The sequence below is a fragment of the Takifugu rubripes genome, chromosome 12, assembly GCF_901000725.2.
Source record: "Takifugu rubripes chromosome 12, fTakRub1.2, whole genome shotgun sequence".
Taxonomy (NCBI): Eukaryota; Metazoa; Chordata; class Actinopteri; order Tetraodontiformes; family Tetraodontidae; genus Takifugu; species Takifugu rubripes.
In genome coordinates, this window is record NC_042296.1 from 883,427 (window position 1) to 910,288 (window position 26,862).

General features: G+C 40.3%; 2 protein-coding genes across 4 annotated transcripts in view; both read right to left on the reverse strand.

Annotated features, from left to right (window-relative positions):
- Nucleotides 1–9,168, reverse strand: part of LOC101074798 (uncharacterized) — a 24,542-nt gene extending 15,374 nt beyond the window's left edge. For both annotated transcript variants that reach the window (XM_029845139.1, XM_011608839.2), the window contains exons 1-12: nt 9,084–9,168; nt 7,663–7,770; nt 7,403–7,559; nt 7,130–7,322; nt 6,753–6,815; nt 4,573–6,394; nt 4,398–4,487; nt 3,657–3,791; nt 3,374–3,527; nt 3,060–3,252; nt 725–2,522; nt 359–466 (exon numbers count right to left, since the gene is read on the reverse strand). In XM_029845139.1, coding sequence (XP_029700999.1) covers nt 359–466; nt 725–2,522; nt 3,060–3,252; nt 3,374–3,527; nt 3,657–3,791; nt 4,398–4,487; nt 4,573–6,394; nt 6,753–6,815; nt 7,130–7,322; nt 7,403–7,559; nt 7,663–7,765 — 4,816 coding nt within the window. In that variant the 5' untranslated portion in view covers nt 7,766–7,770; nt 9,084–9,168. The remainder of the gene's footprint in view (nt 1–358; nt 467–724; nt 2,523–3,059; nt 3,253–3,373; nt 3,528–3,656; nt 3,792–4,397; nt 4,488–4,572; nt 6,395–6,752; nt 6,816–7,129; nt 7,323–7,402; nt 7,560–7,662; nt 7,771–9,083) is intronic.
- A 568-nt stretch (nt 9,169–9,736) lies between these two features.
- On the reverse strand, nt 9,737–23,707 carry LOC101075020 (zinc finger MYM-type protein 4). Of its 2 annotated transcripts, XM_011608841.2 has the most exons (26): nt 23,347–23,707; nt 21,855–22,452; nt 21,376–21,437; nt 20,313–20,450; nt 19,765–20,003; nt 19,034–19,211; nt 18,234–18,437; nt 17,955–18,105; nt 17,763–17,878; nt 17,011–17,187; nt 16,574–16,724; nt 16,235–16,407; nt 16,005–16,149; nt 15,456–15,560; nt 15,325–15,350; nt 14,173–14,323; nt 13,496–13,608; nt 12,957–13,182; nt 12,253–12,483; nt 12,000–12,109; nt 11,733–11,919; nt 11,369–11,520; nt 11,068–11,182; nt 10,746–10,994; nt 10,523–10,643; nt 9,737–10,198 (listed from the first exon to the last, which is right to left on the reverse strand). In XM_011608841.2, exons 1-26 carry the CDS (start codon nt 23,377–23,379, stop codon nt 9,964–9,966), a joined length of 4,386 nt encoding a protein of 1,461 aa, XP_011607143.2. In that variant the 5' UTR covers nt 23,380–23,707; the 3' UTR covers nt 9,737–9,963. The 2 variants fall into 2 exon arrangements, with proteins under 2 accessions (XP_011607143.2, XP_029701002.1); XM_029845142.1 differs by lacking the exons at nt 21,376–21,437; nt 21,855–22,452; nt 23,347–23,707 and having other exon boundaries at nt 9,848–10,198; nt 20,321–20,450.
- Between the last annotated feature and the right edge of the window lie 3,155 nt (nt 23,708–26,862).

The following is a 26,862-nucleotide window of genomic DNA, read 5'->3' on the forward strand; positions in this document are numbered from 1 at the left end:
TGACAAGTTGTTTACATGAGAAGTGATCTCCCATTATATCCCATTTATGCACTTTGCAAGATTTATTTGGAATTCGTCAATATATTACATCATTATTTCTGATATGGTAATTCCTATTTATATGTTTAGATTATGTATAATTGGATCTGAACAGTAACTATTAATCCTTGCAATGCTACTGGACGTGCCACATTTCAGCCAAATATGTGCTCGACATTTAATGAAGACAAGATTTTCAGCATAATTATCTGTAATTACACTAAACATTATGGGTCAGATAATCTGAAGAGAGTAATATTGACAATCTTTCTTCCGGGATCATTTTCAGGGCTGTCCAAATCCTAAGAACGTGTTTTACCATCCTCTTGGACACCGACATCATATGTTTGGAGAGTGTTTTCTGATTCTTCATCGTCCTTTTCTGGTTTACTGGTTTCAAGGATTTCCATCTCTGCCTCCAGTTTATCTTCAAAAGGAAACAGAAGAAACAAATAACTGTAAAACCACAAGTGTGACTCAATAGTGCAATAACATTCCAACTACAGAAATAATAAATCACATCGTCCAATTGAGGCAACAGAACAAGAGAACACACAAGGAAGCCTGAGCTTTTGCATTTGTCCCAGTCTAATGTTCCTGCTGGTCTAATTGTAAAAAGAAAATAGGATTGCAAAACTAACCAAAGATTGATCGGTTTTTGGGCTACAGAAAACTTGACACGTACCAGCGATCTCAACTTCCTCGAAAGGTCTCCCTTCAAATCTCTGAAGATCTCCATTCTCCATGGCCGACAGAAGCTCCATGATCTTTGCGATGTCAATGGCCGCCTCGGGCATCTGGTAATGCTCTCTGTCAGTTGGGAGGTTCTGGCCCAACTGTTTGGCCAGCTGATCAAGTTCATCAGCGGTGAGGCTGAGAATCTGGAAGATTCTCAACATGTGCCTATGAAACTGGGGGGCCTTCAGATTCCCTTTGTCCTTTGCTTCGCTGCGATTAATAAAGACTACGGTGCACGAGCGTCCGTGGAGGAAGCGTTGGGAATTGTCAGGTTTGGCGAACAGGAATGGGTTATTTTTGCTGACACCACAGCTTTCCCTCTTGCTTATTAACAGGGTCAATGCAGCGAGCAGTTGGGGGGTCAAGATAAAGGTCATTTGTTTGCCTTGATGCCTGACATTGAATTTAACAAAGTGCTTGGGCAAGATTTGATCCAAGTGAACCTCGTGAACAGCAGCATTGTCAGGATTCTCCTGTTCTTCTCGCTCATTGAATGACCTCAGCGATACCTGGAAAATTTCTACATTTTTGTTGAAGATTGACACCTGAGAAGCCGTCACTCTGAGAAGCGCCTCATACACGGGAGGGCACTCATACAATGTAAGACTCTCAACCGCAGAAGTTGCTATGCTGTCCAAGTACTGGTAGATAACCTGCACGTCCTGTATAAAGGGAAGCGTTTCTGTGGTTTTAATCTGTAATTTTTTAAGACAGCGCCATTTGTCTGCACACAACTGCAAATACGCTTCCACCTCTTCTATGGCCTGTTTGTCAGCATTCTCTTGCAAAGCTCTGGCAAATTTAATATTGCCAACTTTTTCAAGTGACTTAAACAATTTATATACAATGCCTGATCTCATGTAGGTCTTCCTGTCCCTGTCGTAACCTGCCAGCTCTCTCACAGCTTCAACAAGTTTGCTGAAGTTTTGAGGTTTAGCGGCATCGTCGAGACTAAGTATAGAGTCCTTCCTCAACTTTAAGAGAAGTCTTCCCATCAACTTTAACGTTTGCAAGATCAACCCAGGCTTTGACTTGGCTTCACTTGTGTGCCATATGTAGCGTGCCAGTTGCACCAAGAGGGGATCATTGGCAACTACAGATACAGCCTTGTCCTTTTTCAGTATTTCGAACATTTGTATCAACTCTATCGAGGTTTCATTGGACTCTATTGTCTCTGTCGCTGAAATTAGAGTTGAGACTTTATTCTTAAAGCCAGACGTCGAGGGCTTCTTTAAAGAACACTGAGACATGTGTCGCCACATGTTTGTACGCACGTACAAACCTTTACAATACACGCAATGTGCAAATGCTTTCACATCTGTGATTTGTCTAGAGTTTGTCTTCTGCGTCTTTTCATAATGCCTAAAATTTCCCTGTTTTCGTAACTTATCCAGTAGCCTATGTCGCGTCTTGGAGTGTTTGGGAAGTTTAAAGGCTTCAGCTATCTCTGGTGCCTCTTTTTTGTGAGTGAAAAGGTGACGGGAAATTTTTGAAGAAGCTTTTCCACAAATAAGACAATAATTTTGAGCTTTCGTGGTGGAGGCATGGGATCTTTGGTCTTTATCCGATGTGGAGTCAGAGTTGTCGGTCAAATCTTCTTTGCTTTTCCGTGCAGAAGAATCTTCAGCCGTCTGTCGGCTGTTCTGGCTCGATGAGCTGTCATCACTGACTGGTTCACACCCGGGAACATAGTCATCATCACCGCAGGATTCTGCAGAACTGGAGGCATCGTCACCATCTGAATCCTTTGTAGTAGACACAAGCAAATAAAGTGACGGTTGGGATAGAGTTGGTACAGGGTTTAGCTTATTTTACAAACAGTATGTTATGTGGGAGCATCCTGCTGAGAACCAAACAAGCCTGCAAAAAGCCTATTTCACAGACATAAGAGACAGGCTGCATAAGGTTGGTTGCTATCCAATTACATTGATTTCTCATCTGACCCATTTAAACTGTAAACCGTGAATCTGAATTCTGGATAAAAAAAAGGGAAAGTTTGCTTTCCAATTCACTTCATGGAAATACTTGGCAGCAGGTTTTACTTTGTGTATTGCATGTTCAAATTGGTGATGCTAAAATGAGGTTCTCTATATAGGCCACTGCAATGCAATGAGCTCATTATTGAAACCACGTGTGGTTGTATTGGTCTGAGCTGTACCAGCAGAGTAACGCTAGCACTGCTTTTACAGCACCCTGACATCACTTACCATCACATTGTAGGAAAAGAGTAAATCCGACCAAAAAAATGGAGAAAAGCATCTCCATTTTCTAAATAAACTTACCATTGAGCGCCAAGGATAAGAGCTGTTCCCATAGCTGTAGGTTATCTCCTCTCCTGGTGATATTTCTGTGATGGCAAACAGGCATATGTGGGGTTTTCCATCACAAAATATTTTCTTGATTTTACAGTTGGGATTTATGTGATTGTCATTCACAAGTCTCCCAAGGCTCCCATCATCCTGTGACGCATCAGTGCTGCAAGGAAAGAGCTCAACATCAAACAAACGGAAAGAGTCATTGTAGCGAGTTCTGTTGCCATACATGAAGTTTGGAGACAAGACTAACGCTTCATCTGAGAACATGACATTGAACTCACCACCAGTTGGTCCCTTCACATGAGAAGTGAAACAAATAATTGTCCAGACACTCCCTATGTTTTACTTTGCTCGAGTCTTCTCGCGAGATGATGCCATGATACTCAACAACGAAGGTGGATGCTGGAATCAGTTTACTGGTGAACACACCTCGGCCTGTAAGGCAAAAATCACCATAACTCTGACTGTCACCTGGTGTTAGGGGCAACTACAGCACACAGTGAACTACGCCAGTGTGTCATTAAATGGTCCATTTTTATTGTAAATAATAAAGAAGGTAGAAACCTTTATCAGGGTTGATGAACTTCTGCTCAAGGAAGGGTTTGTCTCTGCAAGCACGTATGTGCTCCAGGGCATCTTGCTCAGGAGTCAGTTGCCTTTTCTTGTTCCTCAGCACGAAAGAGGATTTTCTAACATCACCTACGTTATTCAGGAAATTGACATTAAATTCTCATGAAAACTCCTCAGCAATTGTTGCAGCAATTAGTGAAAACATTTCTGGCAACTGATCAAGAGTATCTTTTTAAGTCTGTATCACCCTTTTAGCTGATCATGTATATAAAGAATCTGAGTTTATTTGTTGCACGTTTTGAACATTGCAAGTAATACATCTTGTAAAAATGTATATTATGTTTAAAAAAAAAGATCATTTTATTTATTCATTTGTTCTAGTTTTCTGTGGCTTTCCAAAAATGTTGCTATTTCTGTCGCTAATACTTTTTCCCCTAGAAATATCAAAATAATCACTCTTAAACACTTCTAATCTTGCATTGATACTTTATTTCTGATATCATATTACTGTTATCATTACAAAAACAACCAGGGATCAACTCAAACTTTGTACTTTGAACTAATCTTGAACTAATAAGAAAAATGATTAGGAGTTTGACAGTTGTATTTTTAAATCCACTGTGGTGTTTAGGAGTGGAAATAAAAGTGTCAGCGTATGAATAAAAGATCTGATGTGTTTCTAAAATTAATATTTTCAGGCAAAAATGTGGTACAAAGGTTGTATTCACAACTTACCTTTCTGCTTTAAAGAAACGTTAGATTCATTATCATCTTCGGCATTGTCAGTTTCAGAAGAAATCTGCTCCAGATCTGGCTCCAAGAAATCTTAAATAAAGCAAAATATCGAATATGATGATGTGTGGTTCAGATTTGTCCAAAAAAGCAGTGGACACTCAGACATTTAACATACCCTCTATCTCAACTTCATCAAGGGAATTTCCTTTGACCGTGTCAAGAGAACCCTCCTCCTTTGCCTGAACTAGTTTTGCTAGTTTTGCTATGTCCACTGTTGCTGCTGGCGACCGATAATAAGCCCTCTCTGCACATATGTCGCGGCCCAAAAGTGTGGCAAGACGACAAAGGTCATCGTTGTCAAGGTTAAGAATCTGGAAGATCCTGGCGACGTGTTTGTGAAGGCTGACCGAGCTGAGATGTTCTGGGCACTTTGCGTGACAAAGGCTTGACAAAACTCTGATGGTGGCCGCGCCGTGAAACAGACTCGTGGGAGAAGAGTCGGGCCGCGCAAACAAAAAGGTGTTATCGCTGTGCACACCACATGCTCCCCTTTTGCTCACAAGTAATTTCATCGCCTCAATTAGATTCGGAGTAAACAAGATAGAAGCGTTTCTTTTGCATGGAGCACTAATTGGGGGGAAATGTTCAGACAATAACTGGATGGTACCATCGCTCTCCTGGAACCCATCAACTGTCATTTTTGCAACACGATCCACGTAGTTATTTAGGACTAATGTCTGGGCCAGTGTCACCCTGCAAAGTTCATTGTAGTCCAGGGGGTCTCCGTGCGTTATCAGACGTTCAGTGGCAAAGAGAGCTGTTTTTTCCAGGTATGTGCAGAAAGCTTGGACATCATGAGTGACTTGCAGAGTCGATGGGTTGCTCGTTTTGCTCGAGGAGGCAGAGGGTGTTTGCGAAGCACATTCACTCCATTCTTTTTTACATAACTCAATGGATTCCTTTGTGGCCACAGTGATTTCTTCTTTGCCATTTGCAATAATCAAAGCAATAACGCAGATTGTTTTGAGCCAATGCCATAACTTCAAAGCAAGGCTCGGGTTTTCGTACCTCTGTGTCTGTTCATCGAATCCAGCAATTCCTCTGACAGCCTCAACGACTTTGTTGAAGTTTTTCGGTTTGATTGCGTCTTCGAAGCTATAAATACACTTATCGTGCAGCACCATCAAAAGTTTTCCCATTTGCCTAAGCTTCTGTGCGATACATTTATAATTATCTCTGGTGTTTTTGTAGTTCTTGAACAAACTCTGTGCCAACTTTAGCAAGAGAAAATCATTTTGAACTACTGACGTGACGTCGTCTTGTTGCATCATGAAGAGTAGCCTCCAAACATTAGCAGGAAGGGTTTCTTGGAATGGTGACTCTGCTGGAAATGTGCTCTGGACTTTGGTCTTGTCTTGTGCTGCACACATAGGTCGTAAGACACATCTGGCCGCATGCTGCCACACGTGCTTACGTTTATGCATGGCTTTACAATATGGACAGGACCTAAGTTCCTTCGTACTGAACCTTTTCTTTGAGCGTCTACTTATTTTTAACATTCCACTGTTCTTCTCCAACACCTCTTGATTGTGTTTGTAATTCCCACGGTTCCGTAAAACCTCCAGCAGCTTTTTTCTTTCAGAGGATTTCTTCCGCTTGGCAAAAGCTGCGGCGATATCAGGCTCTTCGTCAGCATGCTTCAATAAATGCCGACTTATTTTAGAAACACCAGCCCCACAAACATAGCAATAATTTTTCTTGGTGTACAAAGTAATTGTGGAGTTGAGTTTTGCCTCATTGTCCACATAGTCTCCATCCCTGCTGTTGTCATCCGAGGCAGATAAAGAAAAGTCTTGTTGTGTATATGATGCTTTACTATGTTGTGGCCTCTCCAAAGGTTTCTCGAAATTGCTTGCCAACCAATCAGCCTTGCTGTCACCATCATCATCATCAAATCCAGAATTTTCAAAGCTGGAAACAGCCCCCAAGTCATCACACTGGAAAAAAAGAACATTTTTTTTGACTGTCAACTCTCTAACATTGTATATCTCCTACACATACACATGCAAAATATGACATTATATCACTATATTGACCTTTATGTAATTATTGAATCAATGTATAAGGCTTTATAGATTTTTTATAAGGCTTTATAGACTTGTCCACTACTGTTGATGCTGCAACATGGGAACTACGTTTGGGACAACCATGGTCACCTCTTGTGTACAGTATGTGATAGTGTAGAAGAATGGCCATCCAATGGTGCTACTAATGTGAGGTTGTGAGGAAAGCATTTAACATATAACGCACACTTTTGGGCTATAGATTCTAATGCAATCAGATTCTGTTACTTACCCCTTTTTTCAGTGTCACGGTTTCAAATTCTGTGTGTGAAGTGCTTGGCTCTTCATAATAATCCTGTGAAAGTCAAATGTCATAGAAACATTACATTACAATGCAAAATATATTATTAACATTCAAAGGGCTCTGATCCATATGTATGTCAAGAACAAAGACATATATCTAAGCCTGTAAATGCAGCCATTCTCATTCTTAACTACTTTGAAAACCTGTAAAGTATATTTACAGAGATTTGATTAGCTTTATGGCAAAGTTGACAGCGCTGTCTAAGTGGAAACAAAGTAAAAGATGGCATAAAGTACACTTAACTACTATAATTTATATATACTGCAGGAAATGCATTTGATTTACATAAAGGATGAAAAACATACTCTGCAGCGCCAAAAGTAAAAGGAGCTTCCATAGTTATACGTTATCTCTTCGTCTGGACAGATTTCTCTCACTGCAAACAGGCACAAATGTGGCTTTCCTTCACAAACTATTTTCTTCACTTCGCAGTTTGGACTAACATGATTGTCATTCACAAGTCTTCCCAGAGTGTTATCTTCATCGGAAGCATCAATGCTGAAAACACAAACCAAAAACACTCAATGAAACTATTCTTCATCTCTGTTTGATGAATCTACATGACAAGCACATCTTACCTCCAGCGCTCTCCTTTCCATGAAAACTCAAACACATAATTCCTCAGACAGTCACCGTATTTCTTTTTAGCATTCACATCTTTAAGGAGGATTTTCCCTCGATATTCAACAACAAAAGTGGCTGGTTCAATAGTTTGGTTGGTAAATACTCCTCTTCCTACAAACAAAAACAGGTTTAACGATTTACTGCTATTTGTACCCTTCTGTGTTTAATAACACCAGAATGACATTTATTATCCGTGACATTCTAACAAACTTACCCCTAAAGGTGTCGATATATCTTTCCTCCAGAAAAGGTTTATCTGTACAAGCAGCGATGTGCTTCAGAGCATCTTCTACAGGAGGCAACTGTTGATCTTCCATGAAAGCTGCACAATTTTACAAAATACAGTTATAGTTGTTAGAGCCTTTAAGAAACAAGTGTTTTGTACAAGTTGGGATGAAAAACGAGAAAAGCACAACCTTACAAAAGAATGAGAACCCCAGGAGATTTGACATCTCAGATAACTTTAAACAAGTTATTAATTATCCTGATAGGGTCGTGGCTTTTTTACAGCCATTGTTAGGCCCAATGATGCAAAATTCAAAATTTTGCATGGTTACCCTCATAGGATCAGCAGCCATGGCTTTCTTTATCCAGCATGCCCACAACGCAAGAGAAGATAAAGTGTTTTAGGTACCATTTTCCTCCGTTGTAACTAAGAAACTGCAGTTGTCAAAAACAGTGCTAGAAAAGCAAGTCAGAACCCCTGTGACTGCAAAAGACATTCAGGAAAAGCTGGCAGACTCTGGATTTGTTGTTTAATGTTTAACTGTATAGCAACACCTGAAAAAAATGGCCTTTGAAGAATCATCCAAAAACCTCTCTTGCAACCTCACCTCAAAATTCATGTTTTACACAAGATTATCTAGACAAGCCTGCTGCATGTGGTCCTGTGGACTCAGCACAGAAAATCTTAATTTCTTCACAAGGATCTTTCATACATCTGGTGGTGAGACTAGATTGTGTTGACTAGACCATGTGTACAGATGTAAATCAAGATCCTGCAGATGAGGCCGGCAGCTGGTTCAGGCAACAAAGAGCACAGTGCAATAGTGTATTTCTGTTTTCTTGCTGTTCTGCTGCTGGCTCAACTTACTACTGTGTGTGGGATTCATTGAAAAAAGGCTTAAAACCCCAAATCATAAAATGCTACTGCATGCAGAGATTATATATTTCAAGGGGAAACAAACTGCGGGGTACAATAACCTACTGCTCGACACCAGCAAACTGCAAAACAACTTTCAGTCAGTGTGCATAATCATATTTTTGCTCGCGTTAAACATGCCGAAAGGCCAAAACGATGATTCTGTGGATGCACAACCAATGTGTTGCCTTTAAGCATCACTAAACTTGAGGCAAGAGGTCAGTTTAGGAACGATGTACGTCTTTAGCTTTGTATTACAGAACAAAGTCATGTGTTTTCAGTCCGCTGATTTTGTAGATTGGGAATATTAAGGAAAACACTCTGAATCATATTAATTAATCGGAGACAACTTCTGTAAAATGTTGGACCAGTTCTTTGTTTATTATTACATTTTTGAGTTACTAGCTTTATTCAGCAGCAATGTTCTGTTGATGGCAGCACAGTCGCTTAGTCTGATTGCAGGAATCTTGATTAAGTTAAGTCAAAACTCTTACCTTTTCTTCAATATGTACAGATTTAGAGCTGCAGAAGGAGGTGAGCCAGCAGGGCAGATCTTCCTCGACTCCTGCTTCTTCCTCTTGTCTGTCTTTCCCGCCGCGAGCAACACTGTCATTTTGTATTACCGCCACCAACTGGTTGGCGGGTGTATGGGAACTTTATAATATTACTAATAATAATAGTCTGTTGCCACCCGAACAACCGAATTATTGGCATTAACGCGGTGCTTGGATCTATACATTATTGCCCAAAGGTCTTTTACAATCATCTCACCTGTGTTCCTTTTCAATTTTCACTCACCAAATATGGTAAACTGACAATGCTCACAGTAAAGGTTTGGAAAATGCTTATCCAAGAAAGAAATTGCATGTACCTGCATAAAGTACTAAGTAAGTATGGGCCTTTATTATAATTCCTGTCATTAGCTTGTTTGCTTAGGAAATTATTAATGCTTATTTAATCGCAGTAGGTAGTGAAATTGTGACTTTCTACATGCATATTAATAAAGCTTTTAGAACATTTACAGAAATGTTAAAAATGTTATTGAAAAGTCAAATGATCTCTTCTTTAGAAAAATGATCTAGCCTGAAGTCCAGTTAAATATTTGTCAAAAAGAAAAGATAGCCCCCCAATACAAATCAAATATATATTTTGTAGTTTTCAGTTTATTTATAATTCAGACCTGAATATATAACTCCAATCTACATATATGAACAGCCTTTATAAACCCTTTTTAACAAGTAAACATGAAGATGGGAGATTTTTTTTGTTCATTTCACTTTATTGAGACTGTGCTTCGAATGAACGTTTTCACTGAACTATACAAACATTTACTTGACAACTTTTGCATTAAAAAGGCCACTTGTCCAAATTGGATCAATCTGAATCTCTATCATCTTCTGGTATGCATTGTGAATCATCAGATGGATTCCTTCGTCCCCTTTTACTGGTCCGGACATGCAGATCTCTGACAGAGAGAATGCGGATGAGCATGGCCTCCATGGTGCTGTCATCCAGAGGAGTGGTGGAGAACCACAATGGACTGTTGGGGACACAGCAGCGCTCGGGCAGAAGGTAGAATACGTTGGAACGCTGTTTAACTGACTCAGAGCTGAATGGAAACAACAAAGTGAGTTAGGGGGGGTTAATAAGTCCAAACAGCAATAATTTACCCCAATAAAACACAAATCTATCTATTGTTAAGTGCAGTTTATTAATTATATAGACATTTTTAGTACTCTTTGAGCAAGTGAAGATTTTACCATTACGACTGTAGTAGTGCACAAATAACTTTCTGATCACAAACTATCCTGATCAGTTGTACAAAAGTTCAGTCTTCTTTTAAGGTTCGAGTGTATTAGCGGAAAAGTTTTCATCAAAGAACAAATCTGAGTGATTTAATTTCTATCCCCCAACAGTGTGATGTGATATTTACCACTTAGATAAGTAAAACTCAAAGAGTCTGACAGGACAACGGAGAGGGTTCTCTGTGTTCTCCATCATCTCCAAGATTTTGTCTTTACTCTCTTCCTCTTTACGACGCTTTGATGGAACATCTGAATATAGACAAAAACCACACAAATGATGACAGGCTCAATAACATTCAATCACAAGCTGCTATTGGAATATTGTGTTCTGACTGTCAGCTAAACTGGTACCTTGCTCTGTCTCATTTGTGGTTAGTGGGGGATAGAAACACAGGAAGGTGGTCTTGGTGTAGTTCTCGTTAGTTTTGGTGCAGCGCATCAGGCGTGCGAAGGACAGCTGGCGGTGCTGCTTCACCGTTGTGAAACCAAAATGCTTGCAGCAGAAAAAGAGCAGGGTGTTGAGCAACACGATGGGCGAGTACGCCCCCAACTGTTTGCAATCCCAGAGGAACTCCTCCTCCACCCGTGAATGGATGTAGCCTGTAGACAAATAGAGGGACCCTGTAACCGTCATGTGCAGATAGGTTTGACAGCCAGACAACTTGCAACTCACCACTGGCTGTGACTGAAGGCTTGAAATCTTTCAACATGCAAGTGAACTCCGCAGAGAATTTGTTGTAGAACTGATCCATGAATATGTTCTCCACACGACCGTTCTCAAACAGGTACTACAGGAAAAGAAAAGGGGCTACATTATTTATGTTTGTGAGATTATGTGATTTGGAGTTCACTGATTTATATTTTTTTGTTTTAGAACATCAGAGGTGGGAAGAGGTATATTACATTCTCCCCTGTGATGTAGGCAACTGTTGTGTGCACACTTATATTGCACAGAACCAGATAAAATGTCTTGCCTGCTGGATGCCAAGGCAGAGGTAGAAGAGACTGTCAGGGGTGTACGGCGTCCCATTGGGCCGTTTCACCTCAGAGATAAAGCAGCAGAGGCCATAACTGAGTTCAGCTGTGGTACACTGCAGAACATCCTCCTTCAGCAACATCGAACGCGCTGAAATCAACAGAATGCACAAGTTACAAGTGCTTGTTTGTTTATTTATTTATTAAGTCACAGAAATTTAAGTATTCTGAAATCATTAGAGAAATATGCATGCTCCAAAATGAATAATAAAGTCACAGAGTCAGCTGTGATGTTGGTAAATATGGTGAAATTATAGATAAAGATTTGTGGAGTGACTGTATTTACTGTATGTCCAGACTTACAAGCATAGCGTAGTTTCTCCAGGTCAGGTTGAGTCTGTCTCTGTTGGATCCAACGCTTCCATGCATCTACTCCGTACTGACTCTTCAGTTTGGGGAGCTCAAAAACCACTGGCTTCTTTTGGACACATTCTTTTTTCGATATTGCCTCTGATGCTTTAGACAACCTCTGTGACGTACGACCCTTGGTCTGTGGAGGCGAAACATGAGGACACAATCAAACTGATTATTGTCCTTGTCCTTTCAAGGGATTTGACACCTGACAGTCACCTTTGTTTCTCTGCTTTTCCTGGAAGCTTGCTGTCGTCTTAAAGCAGAAGGTGGCGAGCTTGGTGACTTCTGGGAAATTTCTTCATGGCGCGAGATTCTCTCCAGTGTTTCTGGTGACGCGAGCAGTTTATGGATATTTAGCATTATTTATTTCTAAAACTGAAGATATCAAGGTGAAAATACAACTCATTGGAAGACAGATTTATTTCTATTTTTCTAGGTTTTAAAACTCCTAGAACTCTGATCTCCTCACCAACAGTGACGTCAGCTTCAATGTCCAGGGGAGGTGGTCCCGGAGGTGGCAGAGGAGGTGGGGCCTCCGGGTGTGGTTCAGTAGACCCACTAAGAGCTGGCACTGATTTCTCGTGAGAGTCAGGTAGAACTTGAGTCCTGAGACTAGGGTCAGAGGAGGCATCCTCCCAACTGTTGAGCAAACTGGCCAAGTCATCTGTGTCAAGGCCATCCCTGCAGTTCCTTGTATGATCTATCAAATATTCATTTGAACAATATGATATAAACAATGGAAATGTGCACACGCTCTGCTGACACACAAAAAAATAATATTACAGCTGGCTAATCTTCTAACCAAAGCATATGAACAGTTCTATCCTTCTCTTACACCTACATATTGTACATATTCCAAATATTTCCCTGCTCATTAGAGACAAAGAGAACTGTGTAGCTTGCTTAATCAATCAGAATCTGTACATATCAACTACATCAGGATAAACCTTTGAGGAGATGTTAAATGGTGTGAATTTTGATGGTAATTTAAAAAAAATAAAGATCTTTCGTTAGTGTTGACTCTATATGCAGCAAGGTTTTTTTTCTTTTCCTGGGAAAGAAATACTAGGTTTTTGTGCTCATGACACAAAATAAATGTCTGATTTTCTTTCTCTAAAAGTGTCAACATGTTTGTTATCCTTTTAAAGCAGGAATTTAGGATTCCCCCCTCACCATATGGATCAGGAGCTTCTCGTTTCTCGTTCTTTTTCTCCACCACCTTATTCTTGGGACTCTGTCCTTTGCTATTCTTTTCATTATCTTCTGCAACCATCTCAGCCATGAAGATGAGCTCTGCCTCAAAGGGGTCAGAGGGAATCTTTTCTTTGATTTCCTGGATGGTTTCCACGATGCGTTCAGCGCTGTCCATTGTCACAGGAAGAAACATGGGTACAGGCAACTGTAGGGAGCAAAGAGCATCATATAAAAAGGAATTAAAAATCAAATCAAATCAAATGTATTTATGTGAAAATGATAAAAACATTGTTTGCTTCATAGGGCTTCATGATCTGAACTGGTTCAGGAAAAACTGGAAAAAACCCTTATAGAAAAAAGAAGAAACTGTTGTGCTGATTGTTCTAGAGAATGCAAATAAAGGAACTTTATTTAATGTTGTAATCCTAACAATAAGGTTAGGATCACTGCTAATTGCTACTTCCATAAATCTTCCATAAATCTAAACAGAAATTAAGAGGTTGACACCAGTAACTTACTGGTAATGGCACACCCAAAGGTCTGGGCGTACACTGGGTGTACATATTCATGGGTAGAGGAACATACACTGGCACTGGGACAGGTACAACCATAACTTGAGGAAAAGCAGTTTCTGTAGGACAGAAAACAATGTCAGAATTCAACCACAACACCAAACAAATATAATAAGGTGGCAATTGTACAACCTGAATGTGGAAATACAGCAAAATTTGAATGCAAAGTTATTTTAGGGTATTTATATGAGGATAAAAAATGAGGATGTGGGGTGGTGGTATATTAGTTTGTAGGGGACTGGGCTGAGAAGCAGAGGGTTCTTGGTTGAAGCCCCGTGTGAGTGTGTCAAAACCTTGTTCCGGTAGCAGGAGGAGGTGCCAGGACAACTTCAGAGCACTGCCAAGTACCCTTGAGCAAGGCACTGGACCCCGCCCCCCAAAAAACTGCCCATATAGGGCCCCTGCAATGACCTGGCGACTCATTCATGGGTGTCCCCTGCCCATATGTAGATAGCAAAGGCTCCACCCCCCTCCCTGTGATCCCAAAAGGGGTTCAGCAGTCAAGAAAAAGAAAAAAGAATAATATACAAGGATAAAAGTAATTTTGTAGCTTTGTTTGTTGTTTTTGCAGGTTAACAGAGCTGCCGGTGCCACTATCAGGTGTAGAGAGGTGTAGCTTTTACCTGTTTGTGCTCCACATTCTGCTGTCTGTGTTTTACAGGAGACCCCTTTGTTCCGCACCAGCGGTTTACAGAGGAGGGCCTTGTTCTTCAGGACTTTTGTGGGAGGAGGAAGAGAAGGATGAGCGTCTGTACTATCTGTTTGAACATTGATCTGAAGGGCAAATGATATAAAAACAAGAAGAAAAAATTGAAAGATGCCTAGTACAATATCAAGACTTTTACATGAAGAGTTCAAACACAAAAAAGATGCTTTTCACAGCATGATCCTGGCCCGCATCCTGTCCGTCACTGGCAGAGGTGAAACGACAAGTCTTAGTTATGAAAAAACAGACAACACAACACATCAACACAGAGACCCCCTCTCACAGAACAAGTCATAGTGGATTTTAATATCCATGTGTGCTAATCTTATTCCTCTATGCTGGCCTGATTTTATCAAACATCTGATAGTCTTTTAGTTTGACCAACATATGAAGCAGCCCAGCCCTGTCCAAGGAAACACTCCGCCCATGGTTTCTGTGTGGAGGATTTCAACACAATCAGTTTTGCCATCTCTGTCCTTCCAGATTCCACTATAATTCCCTCCTGTCCTCTAAATTCTGCATCAGCACTGAGATATACAATGGGTACTGAAAGTATTCAGACCCTTTTACATTTTTTTTTTCTTTTCTCAAGGTGAAGTCTTAAAAACTGAAATATCAAATGAAAATAAGTATAGTAATTATGAATTATGAATTACAGTTTTAAGGGCATCGTTTAATCACTAGAAGGACTAAACAGATGTTGCTCTGACCTCATATCATATACTCAAATGCTGACCAAACTCAATAAATCTGATGTTGACACTTGCACATGTTCAATTTCATCCATTATCATTAGAAACTCTCTCTAGATTCCTTCAAGACACCATCTCTACCTGGTGTTCCAAAACTGTGTTTCAAACAGTTAAGGTTTTTAAATATAAAACCCCCCATTACCTTTAAAACATGCCATCATTTAACCTCTTTTAAAGGCGCCCCCACTAGATCTTACCGCTTTGGTTATTTTAGATTCATTTTAAAATGTTATTTTTATCTAGAATTTTAGAGAGAGTGATGTGTCCACTTCAGTCAAGCAAACATGAAGTCTGATTTCTAACAAGAGAGGACTTACTGTTCTAGAGTTCTCCGAGGCTGTGCCTGTGAACAAGAACATGAAAACAGACTGAAACCCTCACAATAAAAATTGGCAATGCTTTGAATAATCATGTTTCCCTTTACAAAAAAAAGACAGTTTTTACATACTCTGCTTGGCAGCCGTGTCAGCAGCACTGGTTTCCTGTGTGTGAGGGTCTGCAAGCGAGATGACATCGGCAATGACAGGCGTAGTCTGATCTGGAGCTTTAGGTCCTAAAAACACATGAAGGCAGCAAAAAGTGGTCTGAGCCAGTGTATGAATATTCTTAAGTTGCTACAGTTTGAGTTTTTGACATACAGACAGGAAGTACAAGAGCTTGAGTTTTACTTATTTCTGCCATTAGTTGCTCCAAGGACTCAACAACTACTTGAGTTCATGGAACTCAAATTCAAAAATCTAAAAGAGTTTTTACAGTAGACAGTCCATTCAGCAGTGGTCTGATCCCTGATCAGTTTAGAGATCGTTTGACTAAGATTTTAGAAGTGACTTGTGGATGTTGGGGGGCGAGGGACGCAGCTCTCAACTTCAGTTGCACAACGATAAAGAAGTTACATCCTCCTGACCAACTGATGATGGTTAAAAAATAAAATAATTATGCTTTCACCAAGTTCAGAAAAATATAACCACACACAGAAATGAGTAGAAAGACTGCTTACTCTTGAAGATTTCCTCATGTGTGGCCACATTATCACAACAAAACTGAAGGAGACATGTCAAGTCACAGAAGTGTTTGACATCTCCCAGCATTGGGAGATTCTGCTTGAGTTTCCCTTTGTGGCCGCAGCTGTCACACTTTGCAACCTGAAACAACAGTCAAAGGTTTATTCAGGGTGATGCCAAAGTCAGATTGCCAAGATAATATGTCGTTACACTGCAGCTTTCTTACATGGCAGAATAGCATCGTGTATTTGGACCTGCAGTCTTCAGAGCAGAATTCTTCTGTTGAGCCGCCATATGTTGCTGTCACCAGCTTCTGTGACAAAGCGTGGCAGTACACGCAGGAGTTGCAGTGTCTCCCCCAGCTTTTAGTCAGCTCACGCCTGAAGAGGACCTTACAGTCTTGAAAAGGGAAATTGAGAGATTCAAATGGCACAGATTCAGGTGTTCCGTTTGAATGTAGTCTGAGCTCAAGAGCATTATAAAAGCTTTATGTTTACATATTTCTTGCCACCCACCACCCAAAAACCTGTCTGGACGTGTAACATGCACTGTAATGTCTCCTTACCATCACTACAGAAGAAGCAGTCTTTGTTGTTTATTCTTTTTGCGTTTGTGGTGATCTTTTCTATTTTACAATTTTCACACAGAGATGTCAGACAGTTGGCTTTCTTCAGCTCCTCACAACATTTCACACTACAGACGAAAACCAACTTGCCCTGTAGACAGAGTTGGGACACTTGATAAACCATCCAATCCTACTGACAGTAGCAACATGACCTTAAGCTTTTTAGAGAACTACAGACTCACTTATTGAGCATATGCAAATTACCACTTAGTATTTAGCACATAAACTAGAATTAGTTGCACGTACATGTTGATATCGGGGTTAATTTAAGAAACTAATGCATATCACAATATAACATATGTGTGTCATAAGATCCTATTTGAAAACAAAAACAGCTGTAGTCCCAAGGTAAATTCATTCCTTTGTACACGTATTACCTTGATTTGGATGACTTCAGGTTTAGAAGTTATGTGGCAGCTGCACTGGAAGCAGTTAAGTTTCTGATGTTGTCTGGACAAATCCCCCCTGGGCTGGGTGGGAGTGGCAGTGTGACTGGATCCAATAGGTAACTTGGTAAAAGAACTCTCCTGTTTCTGAGATTGTCTTAATTTTTCCTGTGGTCCAAAAGCAAAAGAAGTAAATGAGACAAATCACCTGACAACTGCAGTAAATATTCATGGGCTACACCTAATCCATGTGGGTCCCAGAATTCAGAAGTGTAGGGAGAATAGTTGAGGGTCTGTATAAATGTTTTCCGTCACTTTTTTTTTTTTTTTTTTTAAATAGTATGTGAGCTGTGTTCATTTGCAATATCAGAAGGTAACAAAGTTGCATGAGTCACCAGAAGTGAGAGAAAAGGAGATACAGAACAGCGCTTTTTGCTCTTTCATACATTTTTTTAACAACTGACCATTCGACTAGTCATTAGTTAGTAATGCTAACCAAGTCCAATACAAGACATCCAGAACATCGGGTATTTTTTGCCTTCCAAGTCCAATCCACACCAATTGCTCTAAGTTTACTCTCAGAGGGAACCATCTAACTGAACCTCTACTGATGTCAAGTTGCAAGAGTAAATCTTCAGAGTGACAGTGGACCCTTTAATGGGAAAGTGATGTCTCCTGGGAAATAACTGGCCTTTTGATGACGCAGTGTAGAGTAGGATCCTGGAGTAAGAAAATGTCATCACCTGAAAAGCCATGACACAAGATAATGTGCAGAAGTTCCTGATGGAGGTGTCTGACATGGCCAGGTGATAAGCTGGTACTCTGTTTTTCTCGCAATTGTCACAATTTAACCGTGTAGCTACAAAAAAACAGATAACATTAAGTCAAAAATTGCAGGATTAACAATATTCTCCACAATCTTTATTATCTGATACCTGAAGCACTGACAGTCTGGACCTTATATGCCATCACACAGCTGCTGCTACAGAAGAGGTTGACTGAATCATCATCATTTTTGTTGTCAACCATATCTTCCAGCATTCTGGCAGCCTGGCACAGCATGCAGGGTTGGCTTACCTTGGTTTTCTATTCAAAAAAGAACATTTCCTTCTGTTAATTTTGATTTTAAAAATACGTACCACACAGGTTTCTTCTCACTTCTCATTCACTAACACCTGAAACAGTGGAATATCATTTCTTTTTTACTTTTATACCTCTTTATACTTAGCCAGGCACTCGGCATTACACAGGGTTTGGCTGCTACCATCCAGCTGCAGCAGCAGTGGTTTGTTGTGGCAGTAATTACCACAGTTGGCACAGCAGGCCATGGAGAGTTTTTTCACTGTACGGAACCATTTAAAACAAGCGTCACTGCACAGTTTGTGTACAGTTCCATTCAGGACCACGTCATGCTTGCTCTGGACAAGAAACGGCAAAAGAACAACACATTATTTCAGAGATAAACAGTCATAGTATTAATAACAGTGTTACAACGCAATGCTATTTCTTCCTATATTTGCTCACTTCATATGAGAAAACCTATGCAAATAGTGGATTTGAATCAAAACCAAAACAGAGTCAATAATTAATGTAATTAGTGATCGTTTGAATTGATGATTTGAATTTTTGTCATTTAAAACATTTCCACTTTTTTCCTCGTTGCGCTCAGTGAAACAGAAGAAGCTGTCGGTGAACGTGTTCATTTTAGTCTTTAATGTTCAACTGTTTGCTTAAGTAATATTTGTTTTACAACAGCAAATGGCCAAAGTACTCAGATGTTTAATTGAGTCCAACATAAGTGAACAAGATTACTGGAGCGAAGATGTGGAAGATCCGCTGATTATTAATTCAAAAATTTCTGGCTTTAAAACTATGACACGGAAGTCCTCCTGAGCTATGACAAAGTACCCTGGGATGTATGTCCTTTTGAAAAGGTTTTAAAGCCAAAAGAATGCTTAAATAAGATAAAAGATTATAAATAACAGTAACTGGAATCTTGCTTTATTGTACTTACAATGCAGCACTTGGAACACATGCTGCAACACGACTGTAGTCCCACAGTTTGTGATGGTTTTTGTGTGGCATTATTGTTTTTCTCGTTGAAGCTGGTTAAGCAACTCTGAGTGCAGAACTCTTTAAGGGTGTCTTTCCCCGCTGGAGACAGAATGATGTCCTGTGGCTGAAAAATCAACCTGACAGAAAGAGAATAGTATCACTAGCTTGAATTCAGTCATAGTCCATTTGGACCACAAAGACTAATATATTGAAATTGTCAATATACCATAAATTCCACACTATAGAGCACACCTGACGCGCACTACCATGACGAGGGTGTGGACATGAAGCGCAAAAACACTGTTCAAAACAATTAAACTAATGTCTTCCTCGGCGCATTACAGTATCTCTTTAACCTGTCTTGATCCTGTGCTGCTCAGGCGCCCCCTGGTCGCCGCTCACCCTTAAACATCCATTCAAATTCAGAAAACCTTATCCTGGTGATTGAGGAAGTGCCAAAAATCCATGAAAAGCCACATCACGCTACAAGCCACAGGGGTCAAAGCGTGGGATAAAAGTAGCGGCTTATAGAACGGAATTTAGAGTAAACACAAATATACATAAAATATTCTAAATTAAAGATAAATGCACTGTAATTTATATATTGTGTTAATTACTCTTTTTGAGTAAGTGAAGTTAGAAATAAATCTAAAATAGTTGTACTTGAGTGACTTCGACTTCTGAACTCACTTGTGGCAGTTGTGGCAGACTGTAGAAGGTCTTTTAACCGCAGGTAGGAAAGTGGTGAGACAGCTGGTGGAGCAGAAGAGGGCCGGAGAACTCCTTCTCTGAAAAGCCATCTGTCCTTTCACGAGCGCTTTCTTGCAGTGGGAACAGAACATGTGTCCTGACAAAGGATGTAGGACGGGCAACGTTTGTGCTTCTGTAGCTGGGGTCACAGAGAAAACTGTCCCAATCCTCAAATCCTCCTGTCAGAAAGCAGAGCGATAATTGGCAAAGATAGTGAGCTGAACTCATCAGGTCCTGACCTTTCGCTCTCATATCACTCATTTTTACAAATATTCCTAGTTATGTCAGTGACAAGACAGTCACAAGTGTACAGATGTTATACGTGTCTACACTATTTACTATAGACCTGTATGTCACCTCTAGCACTGTGATTATGTCCCGATTATGTTCCTGGCTTTGTGGTCAAACATATATATTCTTTTTACTCTTGTTAACATTTTCTCTTCTAATTTAAATGAGATCATTCAAATAAAAGATGACTGCTTTACCCTTGTACCATTAGGTTCGTCCTTCAAGCTGGCTGCTGTCGATGTTACTGCTTCATCGTATTCCTCATCTGCAGGTTCATCCTTCACGTTCACCAACGGCGGTGAGGGAGACGAGCTGGTTTCCACTTGTGTCGTGTCCTACAACAAGAGGACTAAATGTAGTATCATGCATTCAAAACACTTGACCATAGACCTGATCTATATGTATAAATTATAATGAGTTAGATGCTCCATATAGAGCCAAAATTTGTTAACATGAACTGTGAGACAAGTGGAAAATAAAAGGACCTCCTTTGACACAAATCTTAAACACTCTTGGCCAGCCAAAGGTCTCCCGGCTCTTTTTTGAAAGATTTGCATCCATCTTCCTCACGAAATTCTTTGGATTTTCTGCTGTTTGAGGATTTTCTATGTCGTCTGGGTGAGGAGACCGGGAGGGCTATGGCAAAACTTCAAACCTCTCCATCGTGGATTTAGAGGTTTGATTAGAATAATTATCCATTTGTTTGAACCACAGGTTATTAATAGATGCTACTTGTTGGAATTTATTTGCTTCTATTTGTCCCTCTCCCCGATGGCTGCAACCCAACCCAAAAGCATGACGGATTCAGTCCATTCATGACAAAACTCCATGACCTTTGCTCTGCAAACATATGCTGTTCCCTTTTACTTTCTCAGTGCTCGGCAACAGTTTAGAGGACCACATGGCTGCTGATCGGTGGGACATTAGCGGGAGCTACTAAGCTTTGAAACTTACATCATCTGGACTTTCTTAACAATGACTTGACTGAAAGGTATCTGAGTCGGCAGTCTGTCTTATAGTTGGATCTTTTAGAGGGCGCTGTTCCCAAAATAATACACTGATATTACTTAAAATGTTGAAATTAGTGTTTTCTCTTTAGCTTCAGCTGCTCAACTGCTGACATAAACAGAAATTTTGATCAGGGTGCCCCAACTTTTGAATGCCACAGAAAACTGGACGAATTAATTCCTTACTGGGAGAAAAATATCCTGTAAAATGATATCAGCATCAACTTCAGAATTTGTGTGAATGTGTACTTACAGAACCTAACCGAACCCTTTTCCTGCTGTTCTTCCCAGCAGATGGAGATGATTGTTCCTTTTCTACAAAAGCACAAGTGACATGATAAGAAGGTTCAGTAAATATTTGGGTTGGCATTCAGAAAGATTCCTCTTAGAGAGCTCCTAATTTAGCTGAAATGTTCTTAGCAAGGAATTGTAGCTTAAGATGGATTCAGGAGGTTTCTGAGAGTAACTCTGAGCAAGGAGGAAACAGAAAGTTGGACTGGACAAGTTTGAAGAGAAGAACAGTTCCTTCTGTGACTGCTGTCAATGGTGCTTCAACTTGCCACTGGTACTAAGAGTATAGGCTCTAAAGACTTAAGTCAATGTGGTTTTTTAATAAATTGGAGGAAAAAAATCTATTTTCACATAAATGAATGACGTTGATGAACAATCATTTGTAAACCGTCTCATATGTCAGCATAGGAAGACCAGATTGATTTTAATTGTTGACTTCACCTGTGTTAGAGGAGGCAGGTGAACAGGTGGTGTACAAATCCACTAAATCTTCCCCTTTCATCTGAGCTTCTTGATCCACCTGATCTACAGTTCCAATGTCCATCATCTCATCTAAATCTTCTGCTGTGGAACTCCTAGTTTTACAAGCTACTGGTGCATTTTCTGACACTGTGTCAGCATCTAGGTGTGTCTCAGTGGATGTGTCTGCCATTTCCTTCCTGTGATCAGACATGCCGTCATTTATGTCAGCCTCCGGAGTACTTTGCTCTGAAACGGACACTTTTTCTACATCCATCTCTGAGCTTTCTTCTGTTTTTACGTCGTCATCCTCTTTTTCCGAGTCCGATGTGCCGTTTGCCCCGCCACCCTGAACCTTGTTGACAATGGAGTCTTCTGTGGAGAAAGGTGCCTCCGAAAAAGACATATTTAAAGGAGTGATGCGACAAGGGATGAGAATCTCTGGTATTGTTTGTTTTTCAGCAAAATTATCCTTGTGTCCATATTTTAGTCTTGGTGAATATCTGCGCACAAGCGTTGAGTCTCCGATATCCAAGGTTTCTGCTTTCGAATCAGCTGACTCAGCTGCTATGTTCTCTTCCTGCAAAAACAATCATCCGTTAACACTAAACACACTTCCACAAATACAACTATTTACTCTTTTATGCAAACTCTTCTGAGGGGGGAAACAGAAACTGTGCCTAAAATTATTATCATTATTAACAATATTTTCATTTAAAAAACTGCAGCATAAAATTGTGGCATAAAGCATATAAAGGAAAGTTTTGGGTGTATAGACCATCGATTCTACATCTTGGGATATAGAAAGTTGTGCTCTGCTGCAGTAGATGTAGTTGATTACTCATGAAATCAGCTAAAATCTAAAAGCATTTTTTGAAATCACTTGTTTAACACTAACTCCAAAGGAAATATTTCTACCTGTTTACGTCTTTTAACAGGTTTCTGTCCTGCTCTGTACGACTGGCCAAAGCTACAATCATCCAAGTACTACCCAAAGATGGATATAGTATCTCTGCTTATGCATAATTTTAAACCTAATAATAAAAACGAATGTGAACTATAATTGTAACAAAGGCAGTGGTTTGTATTACTAGTCTGTAGTAGCACAGCACTGTAGCATTAAATTGCTGTTTTTTGGAACTCCAGATAATGGGATGCTTTAAAACTTAAAATCACCATTTTTGCTTTGTTGTTGTTAAACAATCATTAGCTCAACATTTTATTTTAGCTTGCATTAAATAGCACAATAAGGGCCATATTCCAGTACAATGACCTACTTTTCTTTACAATGTTAACATAGCATCCCTGTGTTTATTCAAAGTCCCTTAAATGCATGTGTTTACAGCACAGCAGTGTTGTCCTGGGCGCCCCGATGCTTCGGTTGCTAGTAGCACTTAGCATAGAGTGTAAACACAAGTGCACCGCTGCTAACGTAGCAAACAATTGTCAGTATAGAAATTATAGCGTTAATTACCTTTGTCTTAGCTGCGCTCCCTAAGTCATCCATGTTAGGATCATATGTTCGTTGAGAACTAAAAACTGTAAGTAAGCACACTAGCTTACCAATTGCCAATGCGAGCTCTTTCTGCAAGCCTTAATGCATACCCATTAGCTTGCTAAACTAGCCTTTATAATAACAAATTAATGTATACATGTCACAGGGAGTAGCCACTTAACACAGAAGGTACACTATCAGTAGCGTTTTGGAAGCTACACTAAGTGGGCATATACCACCTCTGAAGTAAAGATGTACCACAGTAGTGTTTCGGCTACTATTCGCAAAATTCGCCAGGCGTGCGGAGTGTCGAATGTTTAAACGAAGCTTTATGTCCCTCACCACTTTCTGTAGTTGCCATATTCGAGGGCAAACATTTAGGCTTTGTCACAAAAACTCCTAAAACACCCTATTATATTCTCTTTTTATGCAATAATGTCGGAATAAAATGTTTTGGACATTTTAGTATTTACTTCTAGGAGGACCAAAATTAAATAAACACACCTATTAATTTCCTTTGTTCACTGTTGCTGCAACACTAAAACAGTGTCCTGTGTTGCAACTTGGCTGCAGGAGTGCTGTCTCCAGCTAAACGTTTCTAAAACTCTAGTCATGTATCAGTAAAATCTCACCTGACCCTGAAGTACACGTTAATGGAGAAAAAAATACAGCATCAGCCAGTATAAATATCGAGGGCTAATAATAGATTCACAGCTTTCCTTTAAAGCCCATATTGAGACATTGTGTAAAAAAAATAAAAATCAAGCTGAATATTGCACATTTTCGTACAATTCGAAATGTGATGTCAACCAAAGCCGCAAAAATGTACTTGCATTCTATGATTCTTAGTCACTTCAACTATTGCCTCACTAGTTCGTCCCAGGCTGGAAAGAGTGCAAAAAATTAGTTGGAAATCTTGTACAAACAAGCAATTAAGGTTATGGATAATAAACCTAGGCACTATCATCACTGTGCATTTAAAAAAAAAAAATAGGACAGTTTTCACACATTTGCAGATTTAAATTTGATTTATAAAGTAGTGCATCTTTTTTCTTTTTCTTTTTTTTTTTTAATGCGGACACCGTACCGATCCGCCTGTCAATCTCCCGCTCCATTCTTCCCTCGCTCGTGAACAAGACCCCGAGGTACTTGAACTCCTCCACTTGGGGCAGGATCTCCTCCTTGACCCGGAGAAGGCACTCCACCTTTTTCCAGTTGAGAACCATGGCCTCGGATTTGAAGGTGCTGATTCTCATCTCAGCTGCTTCACATGCGGCGGCGAACCAATCCAGTGATCGTTGGAGGTCACGGGCCGATGACGCCAACAGGACCACATCATCTGCAAAGAGTAGAGACCCGATCCTGAGGTCACCAAACCGGACCCCCTCAACACCATGACTGCACCTAGAAATTCTGTCCATAAAAGTTATGAACAGAATCGGTGCGCCGTCCACAGTAATGCTACCCTCCTACCCTCACCTATGGTCATGAGCTTTGGCAGGAGACCCCCGGGAAGACCCAGGACACGTTGGTATGTCTCTCCACTGGTCTGGGAACGCCTGGGGATTCCCCCAGATGAGCTGGAAGAAGCAGCTGGGGAGAGGGAAGTCTGGGCCTCTCTGCTTAGGCATCTGCCCCCGCGACCCGACCCCGGATTAGCGGCAGAGGATGGATGGACTGATGGAGTTTTGGTTTTGGTTTTAAAGGTTTTATGGGCAAAACTTAAGGGTACATATGGGTTAAATGTAGCGTTTAATGGACTGATCATCAAGGTGTTGTATTAACGTTAGCCGCTCAGTGGCAGGAGAGAGACAGCAGCAACATTGTTAAGTGGAGAAGAGAGGAGCACATGCCCTTCACTGGACTGTGATTACGAAAAGCAATGTTGGAGTCCGTAGCATTCTCTGGTCCCCTCAACTGTCTGGCCAGCGATGAAATGTTGTCGCTTTGTTGCTCGCTGTCATCGTGGTGCCCCAAAAATCAGGTGTCCTTTGTAGACGATTGGAACAGTTTTGGGGGGGAAACCTGGTCTGATTAGGAGAGACGGTGTCCATCCCACACGGGATGGTGCCTCTCTCATTTCTAGTAACGTGGCCAAAATTATTAGACCTAAAGTGACCTGACAAACCAGGGTCCAGACCAGGATGCAGAGTTGTAGTCTTACACACCTCTCTGCTGCTTCCATAGAACCCTCATCCACCAACAATAACATATTTAACACTATAGAGGTAGTCTCTGTTCCACGGTTAAAAGTTCACCAACCACAGAGCAGGGGAGCGGTCAATAACCATAATCTTATTAAAATTAATACTAAAGCACAAGTTGGAGAAACTAATATCACAATTAAGTGTGGACTGTTAAATATTAGATCTCTGTGTAAATCCTTGTTAGTACACGACCTGATAGCGGATCATCACATTGATTTATTTTGTCTTACTGAGACCTGGCTTCAGGAGGAGGAGTATGTTAGCTTAAATGAATCTACTCCTCCTACCCATCTTAATGATCATATTCCTCGTGTTACTGGTCGAGGAGGGGGAGTGGCAGCAATCTATCACTCCAAGTTATTAATAAATCCTAGACCAAAATATGGCTCCAGTTCATTTGAAAGCCTGACTCTTGGCATCACCCATCTGAACCGGAGGACAGAAAAGCCACTTCTGTTTGTAGTTGTATATCGGCCTCCTGCTGGGCCACACTCAGAGTTCCTGTCTGAGCTCTCTGATTTCTTATCTGACTTGGTCCTTAGAACAGCCAAAGTCATTATCATTGGAGACTTTAATATCCATATTGATGTAAATGACAGCTTTAGAAATGGCTTCATTTCATTACTGGAGTCAGTTGGTTTCCTCCAGCAGATAAACCAACCAACTCATCTAGTTCTGATCTAGTTCTGACTTATGGTGTTGAGGTAGAACATGTGTCAGTGTTCCCTCAGAACCCACTTCTGTCAGATCAATCTTTGATGACTTTTACATTTATGATTAAGGATTCTTCTATGATCAGAACAGTCTTACTATAGCAGATCTTATGCAGATAATGCTGTAGCTAAATTTAAGGAAGCGATCCCTGTGCTGATCCTAAACTCTGAAGTTATACCCCAAATCAAAGAACTTCCTTTGGAAATCAACACTTATCTCATAACTCATCACCAACTCATTGGATTTTAATCACACTAGATTTGTTACATTTTAAAAGAAGTCCCGTATTTCATTAAGCATTGCACTCCGTTGCATTGTTTTGTCTGTATTCGCAACTGCCGCTCAATAATTGTTATAGAAGACTTCTCCCATCTCAAGTTTGTCATTCCCTCTTAAGGTCTTCTTAACATACGTCATAACTCGTTCTAGAAAATGAGTTATTGTGTTATTTATACGGGGCGTTTCTGTCTGGAAAAGCTTATAGGGATTTATGCTTTTCTCATTCTTTGTCCTGTTATGTTTATTCTCCAATGTAGTGTAGAAGCTGCCCTGCAAAAAAATACAAATGACAAAA